The 27,908-nt window shown below is 45.9% G+C and overlaps 1 protein-coding gene across 3 annotated transcripts in view; it reads left to right on the top strand.

Moving 5' to 3' along the window:
- Positions 1-27,608, top strand: part of SNX29 (sorting nexin 29) — a 231,346-nt gene extending 203,738 nt beyond the window's left edge. For 2 of the 3 annotated variants that reach the window (XM_079952375.1, XM_079952373.1), the window contains one exon: positions 20,170-27,608. In XM_079952375.1, coding sequence (XP_079808501.1) covers positions 20,170-20,299 — 130 coding nt within the window. In that variant the 3' untranslated portion in view covers positions 20,300-27,608. Of the gene's footprint in view, positions 1-19,624; positions 19,662-20,169 lie in introns of all 3 variants that reach the window. The other variant, XM_079952374.1, reaches the window with a different exon arrangement.
- Positions 27,609-27,908: the final 300 nt, after the last annotated feature.

The raw sequence follows: 27,908 nt of genomic DNA, 5'->3' as shown, positions 1-27,908 counted from the left end.
TATCTCCATATTCCTATTCACCCAGCACACAGGAAATTCCTTCACTTATACAAGTGGATATCATCCACCCCACAGCTGTAGATGTGTGGCTCTGGGTTGCATCCATGCTTACTTTACTCACAGCAGACACATTGAATTAATTAGCAGGACTAAATTAGGTCCATTCATTTAATTGGGTTTACTCTGAGTAAAACCTGGTTAGATTCAATTCTTTGGTTCTGCACCTGCGATCGATCAGTATTTGGCAACATTATGATTCATCACGAGTTTTCATCAAGAAGGGCAAGACCTTCACCAAACACTCTTCTGCCCAAGAGCCCACATTTCTGTAGTCAACGTGGAGGAGAGTGATTCTGCACACACCTGTTTCCTATACTCCAGATTAGTTCATCTTGATTCCTATTTGCTCAGTCTTCCGTTGCTGTTGCAGACTCACCCGTGGGAAGAACAAGATGCTGTCAAAGATGCCAAACAGCACAGGCAGAAACTTCCTCACCGCCACCCCAGTTTCCGCAGCTTGAATACAAATTTTGTTGCCATCGCTTGTGAAAAGAGATGATTCAGTTGATATTTCAGCTGAAAAGACACAAACTTTGCAAAACACACACACAAAAACAAACCTCTGTGTCTTGGCAAGACATTGAAATGGAAGAAGGATTACTCTTTCCCAGTATTTCAAAACCCTACCCTTCATTTGGGGGTTACATGAAACTTCTCTTGCAGTCGCATCAGAAATAATTTATCATGGAGAAACCCCTGAAAGCTTCTCTGCTCAATAATTCTATGTGTGTGGATCAAGTTACAACCGAGGCTCCTTGCCAGATATGTATAGGGAAACTGCCTCTCATCTTCATTTCCCTAGGGTGTCTCATGCAATATTGCAAGGCTAAATAGTTACCTGCAACATTAAATAACTCACACAATATTAGCTTGTGGCCCTTTGCCCTGGCCTCGTATGGTCACCTTGTCTGCCCTTCAGGCTGCGGAGTTAATAAGCCTGGTTGTCACATTGTTCCAGTGCACAAGGCAACATGCTCTGAAAACAAATAGATGCAATCACATTTGCACTGATTTATTATTTTGGGCAAGCCGACAAAGAAATACGGTACCACATAATGAAACTCGTTTCTAGTTTGATATTTGCAAGTTTGAAAACTGGAGCTGTGTTTTCTCCAGGATAATGGAATGCCTGATGCTCTGCCTTGCTATTGATGACTGCTCTATTCTTTACTTTCCCTAATAAAATAAACAACATTATTTCAGCACACATTCCATCTTCTCTGGTAATAAAAGCAAAACATAAAGACAGGAATGTGCTGTTGGTATTTCTTCCGTGGGCTGTTTCAGCTCTGATATTTTGCAGGTGTGTGTTAATTGTGATGTGTCTTAAAGCAGCATTTATCTGTCTCTCTTGGCAAATACCCCATGTTGGACCCTTGTGCCATCTAATCCAGAATACTTGATTATTCAATCTCTTCCTACCTTGAAATGTAGGTAACATCCACACTCATCTCTTTAAAGCACTGCTATACCATGGCTGTCCAAGTGGTATAGGAGTTCTCAGTGACAGAGCATATACTTTGACGGCAAAATCTCCCCAATTCAGCTCTTAGCACTTCCTAGTTAAAAGAATCAGGTCTCAGGTGATCCCTATTCCCAAGTGAACAGTGAAATGCTTTGTATATTCCCAAGTTGATGGATATCACTTCCCTCTGTGGTCCCATTTATTTATGGATTATCTTGAACATCCCATTATCAGCTGTATTTTTCTGGCCCCGTAAGAAGATGCAGGATTCCCTTGTGATGGAAGCAGAAGCCTTGAAAGGGTAGAGAGTCACACTTTACCCATAAAACCCTGTGCTCACCAACTGTAAACCTTGCCTGTTCAGTTTTGCCACTACAGGGTGTTGTCATTGCTGCCTCTTTCTACCATTTAATGCCCAATTATACAGTGGTACCTCGGGCTACATACGCTTCAGGTTACATACGCTTCAGGTTACAGACTCCGCTATTTTAATGTTGTATTTTATTTTTGTTTTTAAGTTGTAATCATTCATCTTGTTTTTATTATTGCTTGTAAGCCACTCTGAGCCTGGCCTTGGCTGGGGAGGGCGGGGTATAAATAAAAAAATATTATTATTATTATTATTAACGCTAACCCAGAAATAGTACCTCGGGTTAAGAACTTTGCTTCAGGATGAGAACAGAAATTGTGCTCTGGCGGCGCAGCGGCAGCGGGAGGCCCCATTAGCTAAAGTAGTGCTTCAGGTTAAGAACAGTTTCAGGTTAAGAACGGACCTCCGGAACAAATTAAGTACTTAACCCGAGGTACCACTGTACTTCTATTTATAGCATGGCCCAGGAAACTTGCTGGACTCCAACTCCCATCCTCCCTAGCTACTATGGTGGATGGTCAGTCATGATGATGATGATAATTAATGGTGATGGGTGTTGTATTCCAGCAACACCCATAGGGCGACAGGGGTGGGCCACTCCTGCTTTATAGCAATGAAAGGCTATGCACTCAGACTTTCTCCTGGACTTAAAGGACTGGAGAGTGGGGAGACAGAGAACACAAGAGCGTTCCAGTTGTATATGTTCTCTTCTGGCTCTTTAAATTGGAAATGACAGGATGATGAGAGCAGCTGGTTTCACTGCAAGAAAGACCTGGCTCCAAAGCCTGCCTGCCTTGTCATCTCATGCAGGCACTATGCTGCTTTTAGCATCAGCATTGCAACTGACACAGCTCTCTCTCTCTATCTGCAGAGCAGCTGTGGTGGTCTCAGGCAAGTGGGACCAGTTATATCTGCTTAATTTGACTTCCAGGTCTCAACCCTGGAGCAACCTTTTCTCTTCTGACAAGCACAGCACCCCTTGTCCTGTTCCACTGCCAGTCCATCGCCCACCCACTCTCCACTTTCTTTCCTTAGAGCAAAAATGAAAGATCACCTGCTCATGAGAAGAACCTAGGGGGAAAGTCAAGAGGCTTAAGCCTTGGCTGGGGGGCTTATAGAAGGACAGAATGATGCTAGAAGGCAGTCCTTAAATGGTCCGCATGCCACTACTGGACAAATAGAAGCCCATGAGTAGCACTGTTTTTTCTAGAGCCTCTTTCGGTCAATGTCCCTGAATACTAGTTGTACTTAACAGAATGGCATTGTCAAAATGTCCTTAAAACCAGGACAGAGTTCAGCTTCTCCCCTCTTTCTGCCACCCCTCCATTTCTGCTTTCAGCCTGGAATACAATAGAGATCTGATCTCTTTTTACATAGCTTTCTGTCAGTGTCTTACGTATTTGCTGATGCCAGCCCAGTTCACATTGTGAGGTTAGTGCAGTAAAACAGCTGAAACAACTTTTATTTGGCTTGACCTCAAGGACGTGCTGGATGATCAAAGCACGTTTTGATCATCGCAGGCTTCCCTTTAGTAGGCTCCTCACGTGTGACTTCCATAAAAACCTAGGCTTTGTGATTAAAATTGAAGACTCTAATTTGTTTCTCTGGACACATGTGACTTTAACTTATGCTAGGCTTTGTCCATCATGGACATTGCATTTGTACCTATGTAGCTCTTTTCTCTTGTGATTTTCTTTTACTAGCATTTGCTGGACTAATTTGATGTGTGTGTGAGAGAGAGGCATGTCCATCATATGAAAATTTAATCCATTGAGCTCAACAGGAAATAAAATAGGCTGCTTTTCCCTATTTCAGCTCTTTGAAATAACTTTGCCACTAGAAGGTGTTGCATAGTTTTTGTGTTAGGACCCTGCTTGAAGCATTTTTTTTTTAGTTAAATAGTTTAACTCGCCCTGTAGAGTGTTTCTTTTTCTTTTACACAGGAGACCTTCAAACATTTCAGGAACTGATTTGTGTCATTGCCAGGACTTAAGCAAAAGGGTTGGGAACCTGTAACCCTCCAGATGCTGCCCCTTCCCATCATCCCTAATCATTGGCCATGTTGACTTGGGTTGATGGGAGTTGGAGTCCAGTAACATCTGAAGCTCCACAGGTTCCCCACCCCTGATAAGATCCTATCTGTGGAGCAGTCATTTGTCAAGATGAATGTGATTGGTTGGAGATGCCTTCAGAATAGAAGGGCATCCGAGCAATTTTGAACCCAAGCAATTTTGCTCTCAGGGCATATCCATCTTGTCACATAACTACTTAAGCTTCCAGTTGGCTTTAGCCTGTCCTGAAGCCACAGTCTTGAATTATCTTCTTCTTAATTTAGCTTGCATCCAGACCCTCAGTGAACTGTCCATGGTCCTAATGACACACTGGTTATCTTGTACTCTTGCCATGCTTTGCTGGTGCTTCAGCCTAAAATAGGAGACCTTGTAGTTGACCAATTTCAGTGCTTGCCCTGCATTGTGGAGAAGTCGGAGCTTCCTTTGATGTGCAGACCCATTTGATAAGAATTAGGCCGGTGATCAGAGAGCATTTGGGTCCAGTTCACAGCAGGTTCCTGTATAACTCTGCAGGGAGTAACACTGGCTGGTTCCTACCACAACCTTGCTTGGCGAAGGGTATGAACTTTTCTTAGGGGAAACTTTGATAGATAGAGCATCTGCTCTGCAATATCAAACAGCGGGGGAAGTCAGTGGGATATAATAATTTTCTAGGCAGAACTATAATGTGTAATGAGCCCTGAGGCTGCTTTCACAAGAGACAATTGAAAGGTCTGCACCATAATGTCAGATGGGGCCGGCGTGATGCGTGTTTGTAATGTTAACCTCTTTGCGCCCGTTGTTTTCCAGTGTGCAAAACAGAACAGACACTCTGTGGCAAAAAAATAATAATCACAGGATGCATGAAAATATTGTTGTCAGGACCAGCCAACGTTCAAAATAGAGTTTGAGAGCTTCCAAACGACACCAGACGCAGATGTTCAAGCATATTAGATAGCATCAGGAAAGAAAATGTTCTGTATCTGAAAAGATGCTCTCACCTTCTTCTTGTAGGTCAGCCTGGCACCTCTATATGTTTCATACTGAAGCTCCCATCGGCCCCAGGCAAGCAGAGCCATGCTGGCTGGAACTGATAAGAGTTATAGTCCAAAACATCAAGTTTGCAAAGGCTGGGAAGGTTATTTCAGTGCCTGAAGTGGTGATGGAAGGTGGTTGGCTAGGTCACTGTCTCTTGGATTTAATGACTTGTCTTATATGGAGTCATGCTTTGATTTATGTAGCGACAGAAGTGCTTCCTTTGTGGGGAGATTAATAGGAGGAGAACATTTGCCCCAGCTTGTTTTCTGGTATTATATCCTAGCAGTACATGTTTCTGTACACATCAGATCTTGCACAGGGTCAATTCTGGGCTGCTGGTGGAGAAAGCCCTTGTTAAGGATGAGCATCAGATGCAGTGTCTTCAGAAATACTGAGATGTTTCCAACTAAGTCCTGCTCAGAGTTATGTTGTCATGCTTATTAACTTCAGTGGGTCTACTCTGTGTAGGGCTAACATTGGAAACAACTTATTATGGCAAACATTCAGTCTGTTGTTTTGGAGAGTGCCAGCCTCTCTAAGTGAAGCTTTCCCCACTGCCCGAAACAGAACTCTATTGTGGTTGGCATAGGTAAAGGTAAAAGGACCCCTGACCGTTAGGTCCAGTCATGACCGACTCTGGGGTTGCGGCGCTCATCTCTCTTTATTGGTCAAGGGAGCCGGTGTACATCTTCCGGGTCATGTGGCCAGCATGACAAAGCCGCTTCTGGCGAACCAGAGCAGCGCACGGAAATGCCGTTTACCTTCCCGCTGGAGCGGTACCTATTTATCTACTTGCACTTTGATGTGCTTTCAAACTGCTAGGTGGGCAGGAGCAGGGACCGAGCAATGGGAGCTCACCCCGTCCCGGGGATTCAAACCACCGACCTTCTGATTGGCAAGTCCTAGGCTCTGTGGTTTAACCCACAGCGCCACCCACGTCCCTTGTCGTTGGCATACCCACCAACAAATTTGCAAGAGCTGTAACAGATCAGGCAACTAGAAAAAGAACTCTTGTTTCAAGCATGAGTCCTGAGCCCTCCCATCTGGAAGATCTTCAGAGGAAATGAGGAAACTGTGGCCCTCCAGATGTTGTTGAACTACAGCTCCCTTCATCTTTGACTATTGTGTCATACAGGCTGGGCCTGGTGGGAGTTGGAGTCCAATAACATCTGAAGAACCAGAGGTTCCAGATCCCTGATCTACAGGCTGAGCTGCCTAATAATTGTGGATGCCAACACAAGGTGAGTGCTTTGTGGCTGCCAGTTAGTTCAAGGTGCTGGTTTTGGTGTATAAAGTCTTCAGCAGCTTGGGATCAGGATACCTGAAAGATCATCTCACTGCTTATATCCTGCAGATGCCATCTTATCAGGAGGTCCGTTCCACACAATCTAGAAATTTGGTCTGTAGCACTGTGGAACTTAGCATTTGGAATTCCCTCCCCTTGACTTTGAAACAGGCACCATCTCTGTTGTGTTTTCTGAAGACCTTCCTCTTTCAACAAGTATTTTAGGTAGAGATATTTCCCAGTCCGCATCTGCACTGTAATTGTTTTTTAATGTGTTTTTATTGTTTTATCACCTCTTGCTTGCTGCCCTGTGCTCTTTTGGGAGGAAGGGCAAAACAAAAATTGATAAACAAACAAACAAACAAACAAACAAACAATGTATTCTGAGAAGTGTGGGAGTGATAAAGTGGAACAATTCACCCTGCCTTTTCCCTATGGTTGTTTTAGAAGATGAGCAATTTTAACTGTGTGTGAGAAAGCATCTTTAGTGATGGATATTTATACTGACATATGCTTAAATTTGCAATGTAACTCTCTCAGTTAAACAAGTGCTTCTTTCCTGGGGCTGAAAGTTCCATCCCTTGCATCTTAGTAGTTGGCAGGACTGTGGGAGATGTTCTCAAGATTCAGGCATAGAGAAGACTTCTGCTGGAGACCGTCAACCTGTCTACTTCAGCCCACCCCAACTTGCCTTCTCCATATGTTGTTGATTCAGTCTCTAAGAGCTCCATTTTTCCTCTAGGACTGCCCAAAGCCAATCAGAATACGCTAGTGGTTCCCAAACTCCACCCCTCCCCTTAAAGGTAAAGGGACCCCTGACCATTAGGTCCAGTCGTGACCGACTCTGGGGTTGCGGCGCTCATCTCGCTTTATTGGCCGAGGGAGCCAGCGTACAGCTTCCAGGTCATGTGGCCAGCATGACTAAGCCGCTTCTGGCGAATCAGAGCAGCGCATGGAAACACCGTTTACCTTCCCGCCGGAGAGGTACCTATTTATCTACTTGCACTTTGAGGTACTTTCGAACTGCTAGGTTGGCAGGAGCAGGGACCTATTTATCTACTTGCACTTTGAGGTGCTTTCGAACTGCTAGGTTGGCAGGAGCAGGGACTGAGCAATGGGAGCTCACCCCATTGCGGGGATCGGCAAGTCCTAGGCTCTGTGGTTTAACCCACAGTGCCACCCGCCTCCAATCCCTCCCCTTAGCCCACTTGAAAATTGCTGAGGGTCTTGCCAGACCACTGAATGGTATTTCTGCCCACTGCAGCAATGGTGATGTGCTGCCCTAGATGCTGTAGGATGTTTAATTTTAATTTTATGGCTTCTTTGATTTCTTTTTTAAAAATAGTATGACAATTTGAATTCTATAGAACCCCATAGAGCGAGTAGGATACTCTGTGAAGCAAGATACATAGCTTCAGTAAAGACGTCAAACATCTTCCTTTCCCCGCCTGCCCCTGGAGCACCATAGGTAGCCGCTTCGCTTTCTCATCTGTTGTGAAGCATTGCATCTGCAGTGTTTCCTATTCTGTACTTGATGGTATCTTTTTATATATTTTTTTTTTTTAGAGTAGTAATTCTTTCTGGAGAGAAGCTTCTAAAAACATTTTTAACGGCTTTGTGTCTCTCTCTGCCTCGTCGTGTTCCTTCTGTTTTCCCTTAATACCAGACAGATTGGCTATGGACTGTTTAAAAGTTAAATAGGTAATTAAGGCGGGCACGCTCCGTCTGTCTTTGTATGCAGGCGCCGTGCAAACACAGAGGGGAAGGGGTCTCCAGATAGTTTCTGTAAAAGCAGCTCGATGACATACGGTGTCTGTGGCTTCACAAGAGGGTAGCTTAGGAACCTTCCAGAACCTTAGCCAGTGTCAGGGAGCAGTGGTGGCTAGATACTGAGCCAGGAGAAGCGGGGTTGGAGATGGACTTGGAAGAAGGTATCAGTGACTTGCAGGAGCCTGTAATAGCCAGGAGGTGAGAGAGTCAGGGGAAGCTGCAGAATTACCGTATTTTTCACCCCATTGGGCGCACCACCCCATAGGACACACCTAGTTTTTTTGGGGGGGGATAAAGAAAAAAAATTATTTCCCCCCCAGGCACGGGGCTGGCGCTGGGGAAGCCCGAGCTTCCCCCAACCCCAGCCCCCAGAACAGCCTGCTATCCGCACGCCTAGGGAGCCGCGCCGGTCTCCCCAGGCTTGTGGAGATCTGCGCGAAGCCCGGGCGCGCTCTTCAGCGCGCCCCAGGCTTCAAAACGCAGGCAGCTCTGCGCAACCTTTGGGAGCCTGGGGTTGCGCAGAGCTGCAGGAAGCCTGGGAGCGCAGGCAGCTCTTGGGAGCCCGGTGCGACTTCGGGTTGCGCAGAGCTTCTTGAAGCCTGGAGAGCGAGAGGGGTCGGTGCGCACCGACCCCTCTCACTCTCCAGGCTTCAGCGAAAGCCTGCATTCGCCCCATAGGACGCACACACATTTCCCCTTCATTTTTGGAGGGGAAAAATGCGTTCTATAGGGTGAAAAATACGGTAATGAAGAACAGGTGCAGGAGGTGGGAGAGATACGTCAGGCTGGTGTAGAGCAGGCATAGGCAAACTCCGGCCCTCCAGATGTTTGGGACTACAGTTCCCATCATCCCTGACCACTGGTACTGTTAGCTAGGGATGATGGGAATTGTAGTCCCAAACATCTGGAGGGTCGGAGTTTGCCTATGCCTGGTGTAGAGTCAAGGGCTTCCACACCTCCTCCTGCTGCTGCTGCTGCTGCTGCTGCTGCTGCTGCTGCTGCTGCCTTCACCTCTCCTGCTCCACTGTCTCCCTGAAACCCGAGGAAGCCACTGGCAGGGATGAGAAACTGTGGTTTGTATCCAGTACTAGTTCAGCTCATAGGAGAACCACTGAAATAATAGACATGGCTAACTCAGGCCCATGAATTTAATTTAGCTGACTACAACCCAATACTGGGCTGGATGGACAAAAGTCTGACCTGATAGAAGGCAGATTTCTGTCTTCCTTGAAATCTTTGGCCTTTGATTTACTTTGCCTACTGAAGTCTTCCTTGGAGAAGCACTCCTGTGCTGAACATCACAGCTTGAAGAGCGAGCCCAGGGCCCTGAAAGCACAGCATGGGTCCAGGATGGAATGGGGAGTGAGTTACCTTGTAGATGCACCTCAGGCAGAACTTGGCACCGTGATAAAAGAGGAAGGAGCAGAATTGGCAATCAAAACAAAGGCTGGGCCCCATAATAATCAAGGGCGCTTATGAGCCAAAACAATGGCCTGGTGGGAGGAAGGAATTTATTGCCGTGGCAGGAGGTCTTTGCTGCCTTCCTTGCTCTCTGAACTGGTGACAACTGCTAACTAGTGCTGGAGAAGAGGAGCTTTGGATTATTGCCCTGTTAAACCTGTTTGCTGCCTTCCATCCCACTTGAGGTCTATAAAAAAGCTTGTGTGCAGCTGTTTAAGAGGGAAGGTACAAATCAAGAAGTCCCTGAATCTAAGAAGAGCCCTGCTGCATAACAACAACAACAACAACAACAACAACAACAACAACAACAACAACAATTTATTTGTACCCCTCCCATCTGGCTAGGTTTCCCCAGCCACTCTGGGCGGCTTCCACAAAGACCAAAAATACACTAAGATGTCACACACTAAAAACTTCCCTGAACAGGGCTGCCTTAAGATGTCTTCTGAATGTCAGGTAGTTGTTGTTCTCTTTGACATCTGATGGGAGGGCGTTCCACAGGGCGGGCGCCACTACCGAGAAGGCCCTCTGCCTGGTTCCCTGTAGCTTTGCTTCTCGCAATGAGGGAACTGCCAGAAGGCCCTCGACGCTGGACCTCAGTATCTGGGTAGAACGATGGGGGTGGAGACGCTCCTTCAGGTATACTGGGCCGAGGCCATTTAGGGCTTGAAAGGTCAGCACCAACACTTTGAATTGTGCTTTGAAACGTACTGGGAGCCAATGTAGGTCTTTCAAGACCGGTGTTATGTGGTCTCGGCAGCCGCCCCCAGTCACCAGTCTAGCTGCCGCATTCTGGATTAGTTGTAGTTTCCAGGTCACCTTCAAAGGTAGCCCCACGTAGAGCGCATTGCAGTAGTCCAAGCGGGAGATAACTAGAGCATGCACCACTCTGGCAAGACAGTCTGCGGACAGGTAGGGTCTCAGCCAAAGAGACCCTACCTGCCCACAGACAGGGGATCAGGCCAAGGGCCCACCTAGTCCAGCATTCTACTCTCACCATGGCCAACCAAGTCCCCAGGAGTAACCAGCAAGCAGCAGCACTCACCCCACCTGGGATTCCCAACAACTGGCATTCAGAAGTCATACTACCTCTGACAATGGGATACTGAACATAGCCGCTTCCTGACCCAGCAGGACTCTTCTCATGTTAGATGAATCCTTTAACCTGAACACACATCCCGTGTATTTTCTATTTGTGCCTCCATTTTTTAAATAAAAAAAATGATTAAAGTTTTCTTGGTTTACAAAGGTATGCACAATGTCTCTTTTTTCAAGTTACATTTTCCATAGGTCAGTTTCATTTGTTGAGCCATTAGGAAGAAAAAAGGGGGAAGAGGTGGAGGGGGCCATGGTGGATGGGGGTCGGTTCAGGAGGTGATATTTCTATTTTGCATAATGTAGGTGTGGGTTTTTGTGTCGGCGTCATTTGTGCAGGTTCTCTTTGCTATTCACTCGTGTTCCTTTGGTGGTGAGAAAAATTGTGGTGGGCCTAGGGTGCGGTTGCTTGTTTGTGATTGGCTGTGATGAACTTTGTTTTCGTGCGTGAGTAGGGTGGGTGGTGTTTTTGAATCAGGTTAGCCATATTGATCCATATGCTGTTGGTGGATTCTTGTCGTTGTCTTTTTGGGCTGTGTATGTGATGAAGGGGAGCCAATTGTGCATCCGTTTTGAGGTTGTTAAAACCTACAATTGGTTTTATTTATTTTATTTTATTTTATAACTCACTCTTCATTGAATATTTCGATATCGGAGTGGGGAACAATGAAATAAAACGATAATGCAAATGTACAAACAATTGCAGAATCCATAAAAGCAAATCCAATAAACAAATTAACAGCTCCATTGTAAAACGAAGAAAGCCAGGAAAGGCAACAATTAGGATATCGCCCTAATAAATTGCACAGAGGATTATTCAGGAGAATAATGTCTCAGGTTTGCTTAAGCATTAATGTTTGGATGCTCCCTAACACCAGGTGCAGGAAACCTTTGGCCCTCCAGAAGTTGCTGAACTACAAATCTCATCATCCTGAGCCATTGACCATGCTTGCTGGGACTGATGGGAGTTGTAGTTCAGTAACATTCTGCGCTGTGGGTTAAACCACAGAGCCTAGGACTTGCCGATCAGAAGGTTGGCGGTTTTGAATCCCTGCGACGGGGTGAGCTCCTGTTGCTCGGTCCCTGCTCCTGCCAACCTAGCAGTTCGAAAGCACGTTAAAGTGCAAGTAGATAAATAGGTACCGCTCCAGCGGAAAGGTAAACGGTGTTTCCATGTGCTGCTCTGGTTCGCCAGAAGCGGCTTAGTCTTGCTGGCCACATGACCCGGAAGCTGTACGCTGGCTCTCTCGGCCAAGGAAGCGAGATGAGCGCTGCAACCCCAGAGTCGGCCACGACTGGACCTAATGGTCCCTTTACCTTTACCTTTAACATTCCGACAGGGGCAGAACATATGCAGGGGGCAGGCTGTAGCTTAATGGTATAGCACATGCTTTGTGTACAGGAAGTCTTGGGTATTTCCAGGTAAAAACATGCCACCTCAGTATTCTGTGGCCTCACCAGCAGGAGCAAGACAGTAGGGAGGGCGGCACAGTGCAGATGCACCAGCAAGGAGCAGTGGATTGGCTTTTTTGGTGTGTTTGCACTGCACTGATCTTCCCGCTAGCTCACCTCTCCTCCTCCCAGTAAGCAGCAGTGACTCACCTGCTGGGAAAGGGAGAGGTTAAAAATTATACTCTGAATGGTTTGAATAGCTGTTTTTCACTGTTTTATTGCTAATTTTATTGTTTTATTCTCTTTGTAAACTGATTTCGGGTTATTTTTCCTTCTTGCAATCAGCGGTCTGTAGATTTCATGAAAGAAATCAAGAAAACCCACTTACGATTCCCAGCCGCAGCCCCTGACAGCGGAGGCAGAACATTTCTCTTGTGGCTAGTAGCCATTATTATCCTCCATGAAAGCCTTGCATCTGTCCAAGATAGAAAAGTCCAGAAGGGAAATACACTGAGGTTTCTTCCTCCTCCTCCTCCTCCTCCTCCTCCTCCTCCTCCTCCTGCTTTTCCTTCTCTTGCATTTTTTTTGGAGTGGGAGGGCTCAGGGTTGGATGTTGACAGGTTCCCCCCTCCTGCTTCCTAGACCATATGGAAGTAGTGTGATTTGATAGATAAAACACAGGGTTTCTTTTTAAAAAAACGAAACACAAAAGAAGAACATATTCGTTTTAAAGCTTTTTACTTTTTTTTTTTTTTTTTTTGCCCATATAACATTTGTTTCCATGGAAGCAGATCTGGCCACTAACAGTGCGAAATGCTATTCAGCTGCTTGTAACTGTTCCCATTGGAGAGGGGGGCTGGGGGGAGAAAGAGAAAATGGGGGGTAACAATTCTGGTTGGCAGTAAATCTAATTTCTGTTGAGCGCATTGTGCGCATTTTCTCAATTTCAGCAGGTTGTGCTCAACTTGAGTCCTGCTCAGAGGAGATCCATTGAAATTAACGAACCTTTGTTGCTATTGGCATTTTATTATCCACCCTTTGCCCTTAGGTCCCAGTGTGGGTTACAGTATTAAAGCACAATATGTTCTTTAGAGTGGATGAGCTGGGATAGCTCAGTTAGTAAAGTATGAGACCCTTAATCTCCAGGTTGTGGGTTTGAGCCCCATATCGGACAAAATATTCCTCTGATTTAAAACAATTTAAGACAACTTACAATCGTAAAAATAAGGTGGGTCCTAAAAGCATACACCTCAGGTGTCAAAAGCCAGGGTAAAAATGTGTGTCCTCAGCATTCTTCAGGAGCTGTATAATGAGGGGGCCAGATGAACCTTGGTGAGGAGTTCAATAGTAATGTCCATTAACTTCAATGGGTCTCCTCTGTATAGGACTAGCACTGAATGCCAATCACTAATGTTTTCTTTTAAGTGAGTATGAAGGGAGACCAGGTTTCATCAAAGGTATTTTCCTTTATAAGCCCTGGTTATTCTTTTCATACACAGGAGAAAAAAGAAGTAAAGCTCTCCCACCAGTCTCACAAACATGTCTGTGGAGAACCTACATGGACTGCCAATGTTTTAAGACCATGTAAAATGATGCCATAAACTTAACGCTATGTTCTTTTCTCTGAGCCAGTGTGGTGTAGTGGTTAAGAGAAGTGGACTCATAATCTGGTGAACTGGGTTTGATTCCCCGCTCCTCCACATGCAGCTGCTGGGTGACCTTGGGCTAGGCACACTTCTCTGAAGTCTCTCAGCCCCACTCACCTCACAGAGTGTTTGTTGTGGGGGAGGAAGGCAAACGAGATTGTGAGCTGCTTTGAGACTCCTTAAGGGGAGTGAAAGGCGGGATATCAAGTCCAAACTCCTCCTCCTCTTCCTCCTCCTCCTCCTCCTCCTCCTCCTCCTCTTCTTCTTCTTCTTCTTCTTCTTCTTCTTCTTCTTCTTCTTCTTCTGTGGAGACTGTATTATATAATGAGAGAGAGGGGGTATGAAGGACAGAGCTGGACTGAACTATCAGGCGAAAAACAATGTAGAAAAAGAGTCTTGGATAAATGGGGTCATTTTGACTATCTCCACATGCATGACCTCATTTCTTCATTACCATTTCATTCCTGGCATGCATCCCAATTTTCCTTCCCAAAGGGAATCCCAAAGTGGTGAAACCACAAAACAGGAAGCAGCTCAGTTAGCACCAAAATATTGGAAAATAAGTCAATTCATGCCAGGACAGGCTCACTGATAGAATAAATCTGTTGAATCTCCTGCTCTGAATGTCTTCTACCCACATCACCACATTTGGTCTCCTTTGAGCAGTGATGGGAGCAATGCAGATCTCTGCAAGACAGCAATCACAGGACAGCCAGCTTGTTCCTAGAAGTTAGCTTAAAACGATAACGCTCATGTCTAACAGGATGCCGAATCACAGATGTGATATTTTGCATAGAAAATAAAAACTTCTTCGAACCCACTTTGAGCAAGACCTTGCTTGCTTCGGTCCGAGGCAGAATCCTACTTTGGTTTTCCAAAACTTTGGATGTCTCCTTATCAAGAGCTGTTGCTGTCGGCATGAGCAGAGACTGTTGTGAAGGCATGCGTTGGGATGGCCACCATTCATGGAATTTGTAGAATCAGAGAGTTGGAAGGGACCCTGAGGATCATCTAGTCCAACCCCCCCGCAATGCAGGAATATGCAGTTGTCCATTATGGGGAGCTGCACCCCAGAAAGCATCTGGAAGAGGAAAGCTGCCCCCCCCTTAAAGGACCCTGTTGTCTGAAGGGTCTATTGTGCAAGATGTGCTTTCATTTTCTTCCTGGCGAGTTAGTTTAGGATCGCAACCTAAAGCTTGGAACTGTGCACGTGTAACTGTGGGTAAGCTCAACTGAACAAACTGGGATGCTCTTCTGAGTTGAGTGTCCACGGGGTTGTTCTGTCAGTGTATTGGTCTGCAGTGAAGACTACTTACAGAAAGCAATGTTGGTTTCATGTTGACAAAGGAAGTAGGAACCCACTCTGAACATCAGCACACCTCTGCTAGTAATCCGGTTTCACAAAGCTTGTGTCTGGCTCTTATTGGGATGCTGGTTTTCCCCTTTAGAAATTCCGTGTTGCTTTTCCTACCTTTCTATCTTCAAGGGGCAGGAGGACAGATTTTTAAAGACTGGTTTTATTCCAAAGAACAGGCAAGTGGCTTCTCCCTAGGCCACTGTTGAGATTGTTTTATGAATTTACCAGCAGGAGGAGCTACTATACTGATGAAATGCTCAGGGATAAAAGCTAAAGGGAGAGATGAGGGCACATGTGAACGTTGCGTTCTTGCTCTTTTAAAAAGAAAAAGAAAAGAAGGGGGGGAGAGATAATTAGCCTCTGTCTTTCCATTATACCTGACAGAGGGTATACCTGGCCACAACTGAAAAGTAGGCCCGCAACTGCATAATTAATACGAATGCAGAGTTTTACACAAGCCCTACCTTTGCAGTCTCATTCAGCGGCTGCAGAACTGACCTCCCCTTTTTCATTTGGAGTCACTTCAAACATGGGTTCAGGTGATAGGGAATGAAGTGTGGTGCACCTCTCAGGCTTCCCCTTTGCACATGAGAGTGAAGCTTCAACTTTAAGAACAGGCCACCGTTCTGCATTGCAAGAAACTCAGGGAAGCATGGTTTGTTCTAACAAAAGTTAACTAAAAGAAACCATGGTTTCAGATTCTGGTTAGCGTAGGTTAGAACAAGCTATACTTCTCTAGGTTCGCAATGTAACATGGAACTGTGATCTGTTCTTTTCTCACACTCCTCATTCATGGGGAATACACAAGCCCTAGACTTTGTGTGGTCCATTCCTGATCACCTGAACCAGCCTTCCCCCATCTTGGACTCTCCAGATGCTATGGACTACAACTCCCATCAGCCCCAGCTAGCAGGAACAATGGTCAGGATTGTGGGGAGATGTAGTCCAAAAATCTAGAGGGCACCATGTTGGGAAAAGGCTGATCTAAACTACGGTTCAGGTGAAGTCAAAGCATTGCAGAGTAAATTAATATTGCAGTCAGAGCAGAGCCATCAGCCAGGCATAAGAGGTGAGGAGGGGCCTAATTCCTACCCAGCTCTAACTTGTAAGAAAGAAGGAGGTCTTTATTCAGAGAAGTAATAGTACAGACGGGGCAGCAGACACAGTGCTCAGGAGGCATGAGACAGGAGTTCTGGAGCAGGGTAAGAAGTTCACAACTGGCAGAAATGATGAGAATGTCTCAACAAGTTTCCATGCCCCTCCTGCTGAGCTTTTAAGGTGACATTTGTGAAATGCTCTCACTTTGTGGGAATATTAATACAGTGGTACCTCGGGTTACAGACGCTTCAGGTTACAGACGCTTCAGGTTACAGACTCTACTAACCCAAAAATAGTACCTCGGGTTAAGAACTTTGCTTCAGGATGAGAACAGAAATTGTGCGGCGGCGGCAGCGGGAGGCCCCATTAGCTAAAGTGGTACCTCAGGTTAAGAACAGTTTCAGGTTAAGAACGGATCTCCAGAACGAATTAAGTTCTTAACCTGAGGTACCACTGTACTGTAAGCAGAAGCTCTGTCGGAACGGGTCCCATCTGCAAGAGCCGCACCTCGTTCTAGAAAAGAAGGCCCCTGGCTTAGTTGCTGCATTCTCCTGCTCAGCCTCCTTGCCCCAGGCTGATTAAAGCCCTGCCCAGCCTCTGCTGAGGCTCTTTGGTCTACAAGAAGGTCAGAGGGGAGAGCGGGCATCTATGCTCCCCCTTCCGAAGCACCAGAAATCAGTGTGGAAGGGGAAGATGCCCCCCCCCCAACCCAGATTCCCACCATCACCCTTTTCCTTCCTACTCCTGCATCAGAGCCTGCCAACCCAAGCCTGATCCTGCAGGCGAGACCATGATATTTTGGTACCACTGGGAAGAAGGGGCAATCAAATCAACTTTACCCGATGCTTGAACTGGGAATTGAAGGCAGATGCAGAGCCCAGGAAACCCAGGAGGGCGGCCCCTGTCATTTCTTCCTTAGGGGGTAGGAAAGCAGTTGCTGCTGGGAGACCAACAGTTTCTCCAATTCACCAAAAGGCTGCTGTGCAGGCAGCACTGAGGAAGCAGCAGATCTGGCCCCAATAAGTGTGCTGCATCCACTACTGGTGCTGTTCTTTGGAGGACAGATCTGCCCCCCTCCATACAGTGGATCCTGCTGCCTAAGGTGGTCACGTCACCTTGCCTCATGGGATGGGCTGGCCCTTGGGTTCAGGCAGTGGTCTTCACTTAGCATAAGCATATTCCAAGAGTATTCCAAGGATGCCCCTGTTTTCATCCATGAAATGTATGAGGTGATGGAGTGGGGGCTATCAAAGCACAAACTGAAATCAGCTCTGGGAGAGCACCAGACTACACATTACATTGTTTTGTGTTGAGTGCAAGATTCTGTTTTATTTTTTAATTCAGCTGGAATTTGCACCATACAAATAGCAGGTGCAGGGCTGTTGATGGTCTACCTCAGAAACATAGCACGGGGCAAAGGGTTAACACCCCCCAAAACCTCCCCCAAGGTCACAATTCAGAGTTGCTCCTTCAATCACCACTACCCTGGCACTGGCTGTTCGTGGGGAGAAAATCCTTGCAAATCATGCAATTAGCAGTAAAGTGTTCCTTGGTCCACTGAGAGCTGGGGCAGAGTCTTAAAGAGGGCATCCTGTCAAGTGTTCTGTGCAGTGTGAAGTTTATGCTTTCTGATGGGATGTCATAGCAGAGCAACCTACACTCCACCCCCACCCCCCGCCGCCATCACAAAATTATTTTTATAGCAGCAGCTGCAGCGCTCATAGTTTGTGCCCCAACATTATTTACTGGGATCCTGCGGAGTCAGGCTGGTAGCACTGCTGCATTTCAGAATTGGTGATGGGTGGGAGACTCACCAGGCCCTGGAAGTCTGAGAGCAGAGATTCATTTGCCTTAAGCAACTGCCAGGTAGGGTGCAATTCCCCCCCCCCCAGCCTGATTTTTATTGAAAGGCAAGCAAAGCAATAAAAGTGGTAATTTGTAAAGCTTGCTATTACACAAGAGGGACTGGTTTCTACTTAAAAGTATTGTGATGGATGTGAATTTCCTGTATTTTTCTTTGATGTTTATGTGCTCCCTGGTTGTTCAGGAGGAAAACACTCGGTGCTTTAGTGGTTGCTAGTTAAAAATACGACATGATTAAGGTTTTCCCATAGAACGTTAATTCTGATCTCTCTCTTTCTTTCTTTTAACCCTGAGTGGTTTTTATTGTGTATTCTTTTTGAAGCAGAGATGGAAATTTTCAATGATGTGTAGATGGGATTAGAAGTAAAAAAAAAAGGTAAAGGACCCCTAGATGGTTAAGTCCAGTCAAAGGTGACTATGGGGTGCGGTGCTCATCTCGCTTTCAGGCCGAGGGAGTCGGCGTTTGTCCACAGACAGCTTTCCAGGTCATGTGGCCAGCATGCCACCACTGCTTCTGGTGCAACGGAAGACCGTGACAGAAGCCAGAGTGCACGGAAATGCCGTTTACCTTCCCACCACAGTGGTACCTATTTATCTACTTGCACTGGCATGTTTTCAAACTGCTAGGTTGGCAGAAGCTCGGACAGCAACAGGAGCTCACCCCATCGCGGGGATTAGAACCGCCAACCTTCCGACCGGCAAGCCCAAAAGGCTCAGTGGTTTAGACCACAGCACCACCCACGTCCCTAGATGGAATTGCACCAGAGTGCTGGCACCCCACTTCTAAAGATTTGTGCTTGGCACATCTGCCAGCGATGCTGACTTTGCAGCACCTGGCATCACGTCATGTCTTGTAGCAAACCTCAGTCAACAGTATGTATCACCCTGAACTAGGCTTGCTGTATTGAGGATGAAGCAGCTCCCAAAGACCTGGTCTCTAAGCAAAGAGATCAGGGCTTTCAGAGCCACACACTTCACCTTGTATGCCTTCTCTTTAACGTCTCTTAGTTTGAGGCATTAGGTGAAAGCTTCCTGCCACCCCGCAAGCCTTTGATTGCTCTTGATTACCACCACTTTTCGAGTCATCGTTGTGACACTGTTAACTGTCTGCTTGGCATTGGATCAATGCACCATTTAAAATGTTTTGTGGGGTTTTTGCATTGATTCTAGATAGATTGCTGAGGTCATTAATTTAACGCAGTGGTGGCAAACTGCTGGCTCACAGATTGCACTGGCCTTCAAGCCAAGGCACCAGTGCCAGGCAACGTTGCACTGTCTCCATTCTTTGGATTAATTGTCTGAAAAGTTCTCCTCCCTATTATAGGGCTGGGCAGAGGAAGCTCCACCAGCTTTTGTGCCATGCCCACCTTTGAGCCAAACCCATCATTGACATGCCATCTTCAGAGGAGCTGTAACCAGGCAACTGGGTCCTGAGGCCAAAAAGGGTTGGTCACCTCCCATTTAATGTGGATGTGGCAGCACCTGGAGAAGGGTGGTGATGTGTGGCTGCATTTTAAGTTGCACTCCACCCCACATATCCTTTGGGGAGTTTGGTAGGGTTCAAAATGGTGTCCGTGCATGTGTCTGTGCGTGCGCACGAGGCATAAAAATAGTCTTGTGGAGTCCACTGAGAAAACAAAGAAAAGTACAACCTTATTCCTTTTATACTGTAGTTTTCGGAGGAGTCTGTAGCCTGTGAGTGACTGCTGGGTAAGCAATATTTTTCCCAATAATTGTTTGTAGTAGACAAATAAGTTCCTTTCAAGCAATTCATTCATGAAAGTCGGTCTATTGCAGGTCAGAATAGACTGTGAAGCTCCTCAAGTATTACTAACGTGTATCATTGTGCATCAATACATCGGTCCATCATTAGCACAATGTTCATCAGAGCACCATCAGTTTCTTGTATTGTCTATCACTTCCGGTGGTTTAGTGTGGCCTCCAAATTCCAGGCCATGGAGTTTTGCATTTTTTTGTATTATTGTGTTTGCAAGAACATAATGGTGTACTTGATTAATCCATTCCCTAGGTCACTATGTGAGTAGTGTACAGATCCAGTAAACTAATTGTAGATATAGATAATACACACATCAGCACATACATTTGTGTTCTGATATCTGCTTTCCCCACATACCGGGGTGGGTGGGAATAGACGTTTGTTTAATGCACAGTATGAACTTGTTTGTGGCTTGTTCCCCCCCCCCCTTCCTGTTTCTAGTGATTTCCAACCCACGGGAGATTCTGCAAGCAAAAGCAGCAGGCCACGCGGGACGACCCGGTTTCCAAGGCTGTCTCGGAGCCATCAAAGAGACCCACGGAACCCGGAGCCTCAGAGTGGTGACCTTTGACTTTTTGGATAATTAGGACCAACTAGCACCATGTACTTTAAGCTGCCTTTTGATTTGGTTCTGTCCTGTGCAGTTGACGACACAAGCCTGTGGGCAGAAAGAAAAGACAACAGCACTGAATTTATAGCCAGAAGGGGAACCATCTGCCGTAAGGGTCCCTATTCTGATTAAACAGGTCACAGTTGAGGTGGCCGCCATTTTCCAAAACAATCGGAGGCCTTTTGGCCCAGGACTAAAAATAAATATATAGGATTGGTTCATATTTTCTTTGGCTTCTCAAGAGTCACACTCTAGCCCCTTTCATATATTGGAGTTTATGTAGTTTTGATGCGATCGCTCTGCATTCAGATCCTCAAAGGAATGTCATAAGGCTTGTGGATTCACCGGGATGCCATTTTCCAGCAGTACAATTGCAGCTGGAACTATTGGGGTATTTATTTTATTTTCTGCCTCATTTCTCCCCCCACCTCCCCCCCCCAATCAAGCAACTGTTCCTTGGGCAAAAATGGAACAGGAGTGTTGGAACCTGGTTGATGTTTCTGGTCAGGTCCTCTGGCATATGACAAATGAGCCTGTGGCACCATTGATTCCTCAAGCAAAATATCTATGATTTAAGGGGAGGTAGGCCACACTAAAACCAGGAATCTGCTAGTGGCAGTGGGTGAGATCAAGGGCAATATGCGAGTGTGGTGGGGAGGGCATTTTTACAGAAGACGAGAGAGTTTCCCAGCGATTTGCCTGAACTCCCATTATTGGTTTCTTGGTGGCATGTTATTATTAAAAGTAGTAATAATCTCGGTGCCAAAATAAGTAGGCGCTTGAGGCTATTCTTTCCACTGCTTCCTGCTTAAGGCAAATGAAGCGACGCTGCTGAGGGCTTCCAAATGCAAGCGCCTCTGTTGCTTGTCACCTTTCGCTGAAATGTTTTCGGGTAAGGATGTGGCATGGACAGCTGAAAGGGAAGCTGTTGTTAAGACTGATCTGAATCCTAATACGATTTAACTGGAGTGCGGTTCGCTACACCCACACTTTGCACTGCCATAGATAGCAAATGACACCGTAGCTGCTTCTTTTTTTTACTTTCCATAATAAGCTTCACCCAACACTACATTTCTGTGAGTGTTGTGTTTGTTTGTTTTTAAATCAAGGATAAACTCTGTTCGTTTCACCCCTTTGCACCAGCACAGCAGGTCTGTTGCATCATGTTAGGCTCATTTTGCAACCAAGGCAGGACAGGACGGCATCTATCACATTATGTTTACAGAAACCAACCAGTCCGTGGTTGAGTCCTATTACAACACTGGTGATGGGACTGTGTCCTCTCCTGCCCTGAGGGCAGCAAGCTAGCTTAGGGGATGGAGGGCAAGCTGCCTGGCGCACACACAGCACGTGCCGTTGAAGGCAGATGCCTCATTCCACCCAACAGTAGAGCCACAGTCCTATTTTGTGATCACTGTGCTCCCATCTTTCCCAAGCGCCCTCCTTCTTCCACAGATATAACACTACTTTTCTGGTGATGCATCATTTGCTCTGTTACTTTAGGTGCTGCCCCACCCTCCCAAATAATAGCAGTATTATAATTTTCTCTTACGTGTTGCATGAAGTACATGGAGCTGGTTCCCCTCTGCACCACAGATTCCCCAAATGCACAGATACCATCCTGCATCGGGACTATTTAGCAGGAAGTGTTTGCAAACCCTCCCAATGGAGAAAAGAAAACAGTGTGCTCTTGTCACTGAAGTGTTCAGCTTGTAGACAGTGCTGTCCTTGGGACAAAAGTCTCCTGACTTTGGGGGTAACAGAGAAGATCTGGGTACTATTAGTTTTGAGATTTGCCACATAGCAAGATGTTGTTTAGATGCATTTGCTGCCTTTTGTTTTGTTTTAGATTGCAAACCTGCAGGCAGGGTTTTTAGGTCAGGGGTGCGGGGGGGGGGGGGGGACGGGACCTGTGGCCTTCGGGATGCTGTCGGACACCAGCTCCCATCAGCCCCAGCCAGTGTGGCTAATGGCCAGGAATGATGGGAGTTGGAGTCCAGCAATATCTGGATGACCAAAGAAGAAGAAGAGTTTGGATTTGATATCCCGCTTTATCACTACCCGAAGGAGTCTCAAAGCGGCTAACAATCTCCTTTTCCCTTCCTCCCCTGCAACAAACACTCTGTGAGGTGAGTGAGGCTGAGAGACTTCAGAGAAGTGTGACTAGCCCAAGGTCACCCAGCAGCTGCACGTGAAGGAGCGGGAAAGCGAACCCGGTTCCCCAGATTACAAGTCCACCGCTCTGAACCACTACACCACCCCTTGTCCCTGTTTCAGCTGAAGTCCATGGGCAGAACCATCCCTTATATGACTAGCCCTATTTATATGATTAAAAAGGGGGGGGGAATCAGTGTGCATCAAAACTATCTGATTTGGCTTCACCTGTACTACACGTCTATGTCTGACCAGTTGATCAGATAAAACAATGTCCCATGCATTAGTAAATTATTCCTCTTGCAAAGGAATTTTTTGAAGATTGGGCCATTACCAATCTGGCTGCTGATAGTAACATAAACACCAGATTTTTATAAGCATTAGGAGGATTGGCGGCATTCTCTAAAGAAAGAAGTGCCACAGAGAGATCTGGAGGCAAATGTTGTTGAGGAATAGTTGCTATCATTGAGAAAACCCAGCCCCAGAATCTCCTCACATTCCCACATTTCACAAACACACACCCCATTTGTGTGCAAATAGGCTTAACTTTTTTTTTTAATTAAACCAAGCTTCCCATTACGTTAGATAAATCAAAGTGTGTGTGTGTGTGTGTGTGTGTGTGTGTTGAAATAATTCAGAAGACCCCCACAAAATATGTCCATTATATCACAACTTGTTAAAAAAGGATTAATCATTTTTAAGTCTCTCCTATTTGCACAGGACATTGCTCAGGGAGCAGCAATAAACAAATCTGCCTCAATTTGAGGAAACAGGCCTCCAGCCGTAAAACACGGTGACAGAGTTTAGTGCAGCAAGCCGTTGAGAGATAAGGCACAATGGCAGTAAATTTGGAATTTGGCTCACGGAGGAAAGCCATATGCAGAGGTTCAATTTGCCATCCTGAAATGAATGCTTCATTGTATAAGGTGGGGAGAGAGAAAACATGTTTAGTTGTTAGCTGTCAAATGAAATGAATAGGAATGTATTAAGGACTAGCTTCCACTGGCTTCATGCGGCAGTAATGAATGGGGCTTGGAATGGCTGAGGTGCTAAGGAAAAGTCACTTGTCATGTCGTATTAACGGTGAAGAAAGTGGCACCAACTTGTAACTATTTCAGATCTGAAAACTCAGGCGAAGCAAACCCAGAAATTCCGGAAAGGGGCCTTTTTGAGAAAAGGGTCTCTGTGAGCATGTGTGTAGAAAACGAAAGTATATTTCATTCAGTGCATCTAATGTTTCAGCGGCAGTAAAAGAGAGAGCCCTTGTGAATTGCTGTCCTTTGTTGCAGAGCCCATAGAAATTTGGCAGCTTGTCTTCAAAGATTCCAGCCTGCTCAAGAGTCCACTTATCCCAATTTCCCCTTCAGTCCAAGATGCTCTATTTATTATGTTTCTTCTGGATACTCCGGAGTCTCCCCTTGATGTCCCCACTTTGCTCCGCCCACAATCCCGTATTCAGGATGCCACCTTGGACCGTTCAGAGTGATGCCCACAGGAAACTCAAGAGCAACGACTGCTGAAGGCAAATGGAATTAAGAACCAAAAACACTCCCTCCATGGCCTTCAGTAGACGATGAATGTCCCCTTTTTACTTAACCGACTAAGCTTCACCTAAGTTATCCATGCCCATTCATTTCATGGGCTAACATTGGATGCAACCCTTCATTATTAAGAGTTACTTTCTTGAACTCTTCGTTTGGTTGCAAACTTTTGGAGTTTGGGTGCAAACAGAGAGAAAGGGGGAAATGTGGAAACAGGGTCCGATGGCAGCGAACTGCAAAAAAAAAAAGTACAGATCACGACAGATCATTTTCACTTAATGCTACTAGGACTCAGATGTTGAAAGAATGTATGAGGGGCTATCTCTGCCCTACATGCAAAGAACACTATGCCCCCCTCCCACAATCTGGACATTCAGCTGGCTCTAGCTGCATGTATATCATTTCCATGGTGGGAGGGGGGGCTGATCTGGACCAGGGTCCCCCCACATGGAGAAGCCCTCCATACATACAGATGCACATGCATAGATCCCTTCTGCAAGGCAGCCAAATATGCCACCCATGGGTGTCCTGGCTCCATCTAATGCCTTTGGTGGTAGAGGGCCATCCTTGGCTTGTATCCAAAATATTGCTAAGTCACTTATCCCATCAGTGCAAGAATTTCTGCTTGTGCAGCAGAACTCTGCCCCCCACTCCTCCCCCTGATATCCATGTGCTAATGGGAAAAGGACATTGGATACCACCCTTCTTTGCATGTGCTTCCAGTGCCATCTGTAGGATTTCTGGACCCTCCTAATACCATCTTCTTATTTCCCAACAACCTGTTGACATGGACTTTAGTGCCCATGAGAGCTTGTGCCACAAAGAATTTGTTAGGCTCAAGGTTGACACGGCCACCCCTCTGGGAGTCTTTCATAGCATCTAAAACACCATCCTGAGTGGAACTCACTTTTCCCTTTTTGTTCCACTGGTGTCATGCTGCCCAGTTATCACGAGGGGGGATCTAAACCATGCTGCTGCGATTCACCGGGTTATTCAGTCAGGAGCTCTGTGTTCTTTAGTGCAATATGAAACTTGCGTCCCTGTTGGCCTTTGGAGTAAATCACTCTTGAGAACACATCTGAGCTTCGTTGTTTCTGTATGAAAGAAAATTGAACTTGTTTACTCCTATTGCATTTTTGCACTGCCTTCCTTTTGGCCCTTCCCAGCTTTCTCAGTATTAATTTAGTAGCTCTTCAGTAATGCCCTTTTGGCAAGCACAGAAGATGTGCGGTACCTAATATATCACTTTAATGCTTTGAGAGAAAAACCAAGAAATCTGAAAAGAAATCTACCTTCTGTTTGGTTCTACCAGGGGGTGGAGAACCTTTTATCTTCTGCCCATCCTGTGGGCCAGCTTGAGACAACTGGGTGAGTTGTCCAGCCCACCATTCAGTGATGACCTCTGAGGGAAGGGCGGATAGTGACCAAGCGGGATTTAACTCTTTTTGCATCAGCTGATGCTTGGAGAGTTCAATCCTGCTTTCTGCAGTGATCTAGCTGTGTCTCTAACTTGCGTCACACCTGACGTTACATATGACATCAGGTGTGGGTTTGGTGGCTGTGATTTGGGGTGAGGAGAAGAGCCTTGCGAGACAAACTGGGAGACCTAGTGGGCCACATTTGGCCCACACACCAGAGGTTCCCCACCCTACGTTACATTTTAATGAAAGAACGCAATCTGGGGACTGTATTTGTGTGCTGCTGTTTATTACCGCTGCCTGGCGCTTTGAAACTCATCTGTGGCATACATGCACTTTGCAAACAGTTAATTTACAGTTCCTGTTTCTGTATACTCTGGGTGAGCTTGGGCGTGTGCTAGCTGTGGCCCACAGCGCTTGTATACTAGAGGCTCCTCCTGTAGCGATCTGCATTCCTTAGGCCGATTTCCCCCTCTCACAGCTGGGCTTTGGGAAAGCCCAGGTAGGGGCTTGTTTCCGGTTGGGTCCAGGTACCGTATTTTTCGCTCTATAAGACACACTTTTCCCCTTCTAAAAAGTAAGGGGAAATGTGTGTGCGTCTTATGGAGTGAATGCAGGCTGCGCAGCTATCGCTGAAGCCAGAAGAGCAACAGGGATGGGTGGGCACCGAACCCTCTTGCTCTTCTGGCTTCAGCGATAGCCATGCAAAGCCTCTTGAGCACAGCCGGAGCGCTCCTCCCTCTTTGCTTAAGAGGCTTTGCATTGCTTTCTTGTTTCTTGTTTTCCTCCTCTAAAAACTAGGTGCGTCTTATGGTCGGGTGCGTCTTATAGAGCGAAAAATACGGTAAGCTGATCCTACCCGCCACATTCCTAGGGGATGCATTATTCTTTGTTTCTTTGTGGAGAGTTTCGTACCCCCACCTTTTTTAGTGCTGGTGCACCACTCAGAGCAAGATTATGTTAGCACTACCTCGGTCCTTTGGGGAATGAAAAGATGTGAACTAGGAGCAAAGAACTCAATATATCCATCTTCCCCCTTTCATTTCCTGTTTTTGTTTTCCTTATGCTAGAAACACTCATTGTTTCTGAATTCTTCAAAACTACCCGTAATAGACTGTCACTCTTCCTAAGCTGTGAGCTGCAAAATTGGATCCCGCTATACCACATCTATGGCAGCTGCTGCTGCTACCAGCCCCTCCTTCATCTCTGGAAACTTGGGATGGTTATGCACCATCCAGAGGCTGACACAACTCCACAGTTCAAAGCAAATTGACCTCCCTTTATCCCAGCCCTATAGTTTCCAGTGACAGGTGGATAGCATATGAGAAAGGCAGCCATAACAAGGCATGTGATCTTGGATGACTGACCACATAATAACTGATTCTAGTTGAGAATACTACCATACTTGTAGCTAACCTGGGGATCTAGAGCTTTAGGGAAGCTCTGAAAATAATAATATATTGCTGCATTTCTATATTCACAAGGCCTGTTTTCCTTCCCCCGCCTGTTCTCTACCAATGTCAATTGACTGAAACGTTCTCCATGATACCACTGAAGGAGAAATCACTCTTCTCTGCATTTCCATAAAGTGGCTTCTTCAATAGATGTCTCAGCCTGCATATAATCAATTCTTCTGAGCATTTTGCTGCTGGGATACATGTAACTCCGATTACACAGTGACAATTTGCTGGCATGCATTACTTCTTTCTCCAGTGAATATTGAATGATCTGAAATGGTAGATATCCAGATGGTTCTAAATATAATTAAATGACGGAAAACCGAAAACTCTTTAAGACGCAACTTACCTACACTTTTGTAAAGTCTCACATACTGAAAGTAATGGATAGAAGAAGCAATTTGGATTTTTGCTCCATTAAACTTTTGAGCGTAAGAAATAGGGTATTAAGTCTGAGATAGTATCTGTATATATGGTAGCCAAATCTGGTTCTATAAACTAATAGTGTTATTTTAACCCATCTTATATTATTTCGAATCTTATGTATATATAATTTTTTTAAAAAAAACAACAACAAACCACTTATTTGTATTAATATTTCTTTCGTTGCGGAAATATTCAGTGACAATTTTGTTATAACCTGGCCGGAAAATGTGCTAATTTGGAACTGAGGAAATAAAACAACATTTTGTATGTTTAAGAGAGAGATTGCCAGCGTGATTATTGTATTATATTGTTTGCGTAAGTCAGTGTGTGAGTTAGGATTGCTTTTAACAGCAGGATCCCATACATGTCTGCTCAGAGGTAAATCCCACTGAGACCGATGGGTCTTCGACACAGGTGTCAGAGGCTGGACTGAGAAGTAATGGTGGGAGCCATTGTTCTGAATCTTCCCAAGGGCAGGAGGACAGTATTGATTTAGAACAGAGGTTTGCAGAGGGGCGTAGTCCAGAGGGGAAAAGCTGGGAAATACTGGGTGAGGAACAGCTAGAAGAGGAAA

This window comes from Podarcis cretensis, assembly GCF_951804945.1.
Source record: "Podarcis cretensis genome assembly, chromosome: 14".
Lineage (NCBI taxonomy): Eukaryota > Metazoa > Chordata > Lepidosauria > Squamata > Lacertidae > Podarcis > Podarcis cretensis.
The sequence above is the reverse complement of the archived record's forward strand: the minus strand, read 5'-3'. Positions and strand labels throughout refer to the sequence as shown.